At 48.4% G+C, this 7,516-nt stretch overlaps 1 protein-coding gene across 1 annotated transcript; it reads right to left on the reverse strand.

The window, feature by feature from the left end:
* Window positions 1–904: 904 nt before the first annotated feature.
* On the reverse strand, window positions 905–1,181 carry PHALS_01090 (uncharacterized protein; the record flags this gene model as incomplete). The annotated part of the gene is made up of 2 exons (XM_024730888.1): window positions 905–1,087; window positions 1,167–1,181. 2 exons carry the CDS (start codon window positions 1,179–1,181, stop codon window positions 905–907), a joined length of 198 nt encoding a protein of 65 aa, XP_024581121.1.
* Window positions 1,182–7,516: the final 6,335 nt, after the last annotated feature.

Here is a 7,516-nt window from a genome sequence, read left to right on the forward strand (position 1 = left end):
GCCACGTGCCCAGCTTCTGTAGAGCCATGATTTTCGGTCCTTGCTTTTTCAGCCGAAACATCCGCCGTTCATAATTACTTTTGACGCAATGTCGTCTACACGGTTGGCATCTGGGTAGCCTTGAAGTCTAAAATTGTCCGCCGCTTGAAATTCAATGCAAAACGTTTTTGTGCCTTGGACTCGTTCGAGCGCTTGCCAGTGTGTTGAACATGGGTCTACCCGGAACTAACTTGAATCCGCTAATACTGCAAGATCCGGATGTGTGTTTACCATTAGATACATGAGACAGCCCGCAGTGATTCGATAAGACATTCTCATCATGCTTGCAGCCTTCTTCAAACATGATATTCGCCAGCTTCAGATCCCGATCTTGCGGCATCTTGACGGGATCGTGTTTTCTATCATGAAGTTTTCCTGAATGCCGAAAAATTGTTTTAACGCATAGTCACTGTCCCTATTGTCACGTCCTGCCCAATTTCGGTCGAAAGAAAATACATAATTGTCCGATTATTGAGAGCTCATTTGATCTCTCAAAGCATTTTAAGCATCCTGATGGATTCAGTGTGCGAAAAAATCTCTGCTTTCACCCCAATGTTTGATGTAGACGCTGTGATGTGACTCACACTTCCTGATGTCCAGTCCGATTTGTTTTCTTTCCAAATACGAGGGATTGCTTCGAACCGTATAGCGACTTTTATAACTTGAAAACAAAAATTGAATTTTTCTAACGTAGAATCCTTCCGGCTGTGTCATGTGAATGTCTTTTTCAAGCCATCCGTTCAAAAAGACTTTTCTGCATCCAAACCCAGAATAATATGGATTAAATTAAACTTGGACACGTTGCAAACGTTTGATCATATTTGATAACATAAGTATGAGGACCACAAGAAGCGGCTAATATCGATCAATCGTACCATCTTGATTTTTCTTGACGTGAAGTACCCATCTGTCGCCTTTTGCCTTGCGAGCTATCGATAGTGACACAAGTGTTGATATCAGAGTTCAGCGGAGTCTTTCGATCTCGAAATGGCGCGCTTTTTGCAAAATTCATTGTCGATTTGATGATCTCGGCATTTTCCTGCTGAATCTAGGTCGCATGCATCTTCAAAATCGTGAGCAGCGGTGGACATCTCGTCAAGGTCTTGATACCGACTCTGACGCCTAACTTGGGAGGTTTCCATCACTTTCAAATAGCTTCGTACGCTGTTGTCGCTTGTCACGATTCATTTTAAAGTCAAACTCAGGTTAATCTCAGTTCCATCAAGTCTTTTGCCTCATCGTGATCTGGAACAGTGACTTCACTGTTGATGTAACTTCGAATCTTATTGTCGAAAGTATCTCCCGTGAACCGCGCGTCATGACACACACATACACGACGGCCTATAGTTTTTTCTATTTAATACGTATTGCAGCGGGGTTGCCGTAGCTTTTTGCTTAGTGAAAATAAGCTAAGGTCACTGACCTTACGTTCTATGCTAGAACCAGTATAAGTGCAGCGGATCGCAATCCGCTACCTCCAAGGGTACCCAGAATCTTAATTCATGGTATATGCACTCTTCTGTTCAGAATCCAAAATGTATTTATATATATCATTTGCGTCAAAGCCGCCCAAATGTAAATATCTAGGTTCTCCTAATTAAACAGTAAAACCTAATTTATACTCATAACGACTGGTTACGGTGTAGCCACACCATTGTGTATTTACACCGTCTTGTGTAATCCACATCTTTGTTACATCTTTGTCGGTCACACATTATTGTGTGGCCCACCCTTTCACACCAGGGTTCGTTACACTCTCCCCTATCAAAATTGTGAATACCCACAATTGGCATTTATCTGTCGCCTCATACGAGACTCGCGTGTCTGAGACACCGACTATCTTTACACAATCCGCTCAATTACCCTGTGTTCATGACACGAAAAACACCCAGCCTCACTGGTTTCGAGGACGCCCGCGGACAGCCCTTCTTCGTCTCCTGCACTCGGTGCAACTTCGGACAGTACGTCCGGCTTCATGGGAAGCACACCCAAGCCCTCATCAACTGAGCGCAACACAGCGCTGCCCACCCCGGACGACGAATTTCGACGTAGAAGATTTTAATGAAGTCGACTACGAGTCGGACACTCCTTCCCCAGCATGGGATGGCGAGGAAAATGAAGTGCGCCAATGGCGCGACGTGAGACCAGCTCAATTCTGCGGGCACCATGTCCGTTCCTCGACGTCTCGGCTTCCGGTGAAAGTGGATTATTGCCAATCGTCGTGATGAGGCACAGGAGTAGCAATTAGGCGCTGCTCGCAGGACGGCTCTCTCGCGCTGGCGGATCCTGATACAAAAGACAAAAACGCGATCACTCGATCGTTAGCGGGCCCCAACCTGAGCTTGATCAGCGGAAAGCTGTGCTACCCCTCTTTTTGGTACCCCAAGAGATTCCAATGGATCGGTACCACGCTCGACTTCGAGCAAAAAAGAAGGTGCTCCTGTTTCCGCAACACGGACGATCCCTGTGGTGCTCGCCCCTGGCGAAACTGCTGCCGATGACGATGAGCTCTTTGAGCGATGAGTGCAGTGGCACCGGAAAGTTTCTTTGTTGTCTTCCTCACAGCAAAGCCACAAAGAAATGGACGTGCGCGTAGAACGCCATCTTCGATTTGGGTTTGCCAAACTCAAGGCGCAACGCCGACTTCCTGCGTTTTGTCGCCCTGCGACATATGGAATAATCCATCACACTCCCGCTAGCTCTGTGGTTTCTCACACGGGTGAGTCTCCGACCACAGCAGTTCAGGGCAATAGCTTGAGCTAATCTCATAGTCCTTCGGCTCCTCGGACTGCTGCCGAGAAGCGCGGAGCGTCATGATTCTTCTGATCACGACGTCTAAGCAGTCTTGTCGAAGTGGCAATTCAAACTCCCACGAGTTCTAGGGTTTGGGTATCCCAGCCACTTCACAAGCTAAGACGTCAACCCACAAGGCGTTCCACGTGATAGTGGACACCACCATCCTCATCGAGAGAGTCGGCGGCGGATGATGACGACTTGGTTGATCGCCGTCCGGTGACTTACGATGCTCTTCGAGCTTAGGAAGACAAAGTCCGTCGTCATCGGCCTTCGCTTCGCATACCACTGCGCGGAAGTCCTAGATAGCTTAGAACACTTTATGCTCCGACTGCCTCACGTTGAGGACTATCGCGCTCTGTCAGAGCGGCACTTAGCCGTCAAGCAGACAAATGCGTCGCATTGTACGACGATGGAGCAGCTGGTGCCGTTGGAAGCGAAAATTGTTGCACTCCGTGCTCAAAAATGTTTCTGGGGAGCTGGGCGCCGCTCCGGCGCCAACGCTTTCGCGCTCACTAGCGCCGGATCTCGGTATGGCTTAAGCAAGTCCACATAAAACACCGGGTGGGTGAGCATTCTTCTCGGAAGGTTTAGCGTATACGCAAGGCCTCGCTTGACCACGACCTCAATGGGTCTGATTGACCGTGGATGGAGCTTGGTCTTAAAGACAGTAGAGACTGCATGTGTGGGACGGTTTTAGCATTTCATAAACCAGGTATCCGACCTCAATGTTTTCAACATTTCCTCTATTTCTTTCGTCATTCCTTTCAGCATGTCTTGTTTTCAGCCATCGCAACGCGAACGAGTCGTAGGACACTCAGTATGGTATACAAAAGGTCATTCAATTTTTACGGACAGGTAGGGGGCTTACATCAGCTAGCCGTACGGCTATTTCTCCCCCGCGAAGCCCTGAGTCATGGGATGGCGGCGTCAGTGAAACGCGAGGATTAACAAGCCCGTTCACGTAGAACAGTGGGTTGCGTGCCACGCCACGTTCAGCCAATGTTCCACGCACAGGACCACTGTCTAATACACATTTGGTGTTCGACAACTTGGCTACTCCGATCTCAAGCACATTGACCGTCCCGGTCTAGTGCCAGTGCTTCTGCTTCCTTGCATAGCTGAGTTGATGACTCACCAAAGCTCCACCAGGAGACGTGCGCGTAGCGCCCAAGGTCTTCGACACTCTATTCATCCATGGCTTGAGGTGTTTCAGCCATGCCATACCGAGGATAGGGTCATGCTTTGCATCCAAGTTTAAGACTAAGCAGCATTCCAAGCTATCAAAGTCAAGAAACTTGACACCGAGGCCGACAGGGACCTTTGGCACCGTGACACGTGTACCCATCGCTGAGCGAACAGTGACGATGTCACTCAACCGCCTTCAACGCCTTAGCATACAGCTGATTTCCTTCGATTGTGAATTGATCAGGATGTTCCATGATTTCTCAAAGCCCTTCACGGTCACTTTTACGACCAGCAAGCCTGCCTTGCATACACATTCCATGTTCAAGAGCACGGATCTCTTCTGGGCTGGGCCCTGCTGACCTTTACCTCCTTGCGACTTAGCAGAACTCAGTCTCCCCCAGTAGGCCGGTGTTTTTGTTTCCCCGTGACAAACCAAAAGACCGGTAGGGAGCAAAACATCGATTCGACGAACTTTGGCGCGCCTTGCACAAGAGACAACCAGTCCAAAGGTGACGGGTGCTCCCACAGACAAAACTCCGTCGGGTGTTCGAACGCTGCTCGGCAGCTCGGAGCTATGCCTCTTTTCTCTCAGCATAGCTGACATCTATTGGCCCAGGCCCGCTCGATGAGCTCTGAACAAGCCGACTTAAAGTTGAATATGGCATTCAATGCCACATTCACTAATTCTCCAAAAGAAGACGGGTGACACGGATGACATCGGGTGCACACGGACGACTTCCATTCTGGCCACGCTAGTGCGGAGGCCCTTAATAAATTCAGTCTTTTGCCCGCCTCGGGAAGAGGTTTGGCTGCCATCGGCAATGAGTGTACGCATTTCTTGGACAAACTCCACAGATTTCTTCTTGCCCTGTCCGATCGCACGCGATATGCCTGGTTATGAGGTGAGAGTACACGTAAAAGCTGCAGCTTTAGCTCTGCCCAGGAGGAAAATGCCGCTTTAACCGAGGTGCTGCACATCAGTGCCCATTTTCTCGCTCGGTCTTCAACCTAGGAAATAGCTAGCGCTACGCGCTGTTGCTTGTCCTGGAGCATGCGGACGCCATGTCCATCTCAATCTCTTTTACCCAGAGCAGGAGATTCTTTCCATCCTTACCCTCGAAGGTCTTAACGCTCACCATAAGCGGCCAGAATCGGAAGGAGTCATCCGACGTCGAAGGTGGCGTCATGGACACAGTCGACGCCGACATCTACTGTTGTAGGTGCTCTGGTCGAGCACTTACATAGCTTGAAAACGCCTCTCGGCGCGCTTATCGCTCCAGCTCCTTGCGAAGCAAAATGTCGCACGATTTCAAGGGCCAAGCAGAGACTTCAGTTTTTGAGCTCATGCTGCATGCCCTAGGGAAACAAGGAGAATTAATCCATCATCGCAGAGGACCACTCAGATGTAGATTGACTACAAGTGCTACCGAGTGTAGCGGGGCTGCCGTAGCTCATTGTTTAGCGGAAGCTAAGCTATGAAAATCGGCCATACGTTCTATACTAGAACCAGCAGTAACCAAAACCTTAACTCAAGGCAAATGCACTCTTCTGTTCAAGATCCAAACTGTATTTATCAGTTTTATTTGCGCCAAAGCCGCCTAAATCTAAATCTCTAGGTATTTTAATTAAGCCGTAAAATCTACTTAATATGCATAACTACTGGCAGTTCTGCCACGTAATGGCTTCTAGTCACGGTGTGGCCTCACCATTATGTGAGATACCCTCTTGTGTAATTCACACCTTTGTACGGTCACATATTAAAGTGTGATCCACCCTTTCATACCAGGGTACGTGTAACTCCGTTACAAGTATTCTCAAGTGTATACTTTATTATTGTGACCACAAAGAGTTTTAACACGCTTGCTCAGTTGATTTTCGGCTAGTGCGACAAATTAAGCGAGCTTGTCGGCTACCTCGGACTTGCTTTTTGGCAGGTACACAGCACAAAAGTGCGACATTTCGTCAATAAACGTAAAACATTGCACTTTTCACTAAACGTTTGTGCCTACGTTAAGCCACACACGTCACTGTGAGCGACTACGAGTACTTGTATGTCGTGATGTGTTCGTTTCGCCTACACGGTTTTTTTGCTTTCCAAGTGCGCGACCATTACATAGCCCACACTGGCTTACTGATGTCAAGTTCATACCAATGACATACCCGCTTGTGACTATTGTTAATGTGACCAAGTCAAAGCCGCCAGAGGTACGACGTGGTCAATCTAGCGAGCTTGTTACGATAGCCTCGTCCGCCGAATAAGGCGTTACACACTTGAACAGTCCTTCGCCTTCATGGGCTCCAATTTTACTGTGAAGAGCGCTTTTCGCTTCGGCGAAGCATCCGACATGCTCGAAGTAACTGAAGTCACTTCATCGGTAAACTATCTAACGAATAGTAAGCTGCACGGGAGTTTTCAAATGTATAACACCGTTGTTAGCAGCACAGCTTCTTCATTCTGCGTGGTGTCATTATCGACAAGTGACATCGCTTTACTAACCACTTGTACCAAACGCTTGTACAATATTGTGACTCGCAAGATGCACATTCGTTGGCGCTATCTGCTTGTAGATCTTCATATAGTCATTTAAGTACATAATGTGTGCGTCACAACAGAGACGCCAGGCCAAACGGTGCTTGACGTGGCTACGTACGCTATAATTCCAACGAAAATGTTAGTCGCCAGAATATTATTTTCTGCCTCTGTATATATAACAAGCGCTGCCGCTCGCCATTCTGGCAAATTAAATTATGACGTTTGGCATTTCGATGCTCTTGCCCCCGCCGAAAGCACTATACGTTTTCATTGTTACTTGTCGTCCTTTGCGCCGTCCATTTTCCGTTGCCACGAACGCTTGTCCTTGTCCGCACACTGATCTATCGACGCCGCCACCTTGTTCCTTGCACTTAATATCCTCATAAAGAAGTCACGGCATCACTAGCTCCCACGTCAGCAAATCGGTTCTCGACCCCATTGCCATAAGTAGGAACGCAGGCGACTTGCTTATCTTAACTTGCCAAAAGCCAGATATGTCCTTTCTGACGGGAGCTTCTACAGCCTCATGTTGATTCGCCAGCGTCTTGATTTTTTTGTGTACACCATCATCTTTAGCCATCAGTGTCGTGAAGAAGCATCGACAAAGAAAGATCTTAGTGGCCGAGCTTTTTTTCTTGGAATGCGACCCGAGACGCGGCCATGCATCGCGCGCGCCATTCGCCGAAAAAGACCACGGCAATTGCGCATCGTCCATCGCAAAAAACCATTGCTGTGGCCTTGCGGGACTTCCTCTTGTACGGCGATTGGTCCAGATGTTCAAAGTTGGCTTACCTGGAAACGACCTCCCGCAGATCACGTTCTGCAAGCATCATCTGCACTACGAGCTTCCAAACGTGGACGCTGGTTCTGTCGGACTTGTAAATGTGGCTGAGGACAGAGAGTTTCTGTTGGAGATGACCCCGCTCATCCTCCAGCTCATGACTTGTCAGCCATGATTTAATT

Source organism: Plasmopara halstedii, assembly GCF_900000015.1.
Source record: "Plasmopara halstedii genome assembly, contig: Scaffold_1343, whole genome shotgun sequence".
NCBI classification, from domain to species: Eukaryota; Oomycota; class Peronosporomycetes; order Peronosporales; family Peronosporaceae; genus Plasmopara; species Plasmopara halstedii.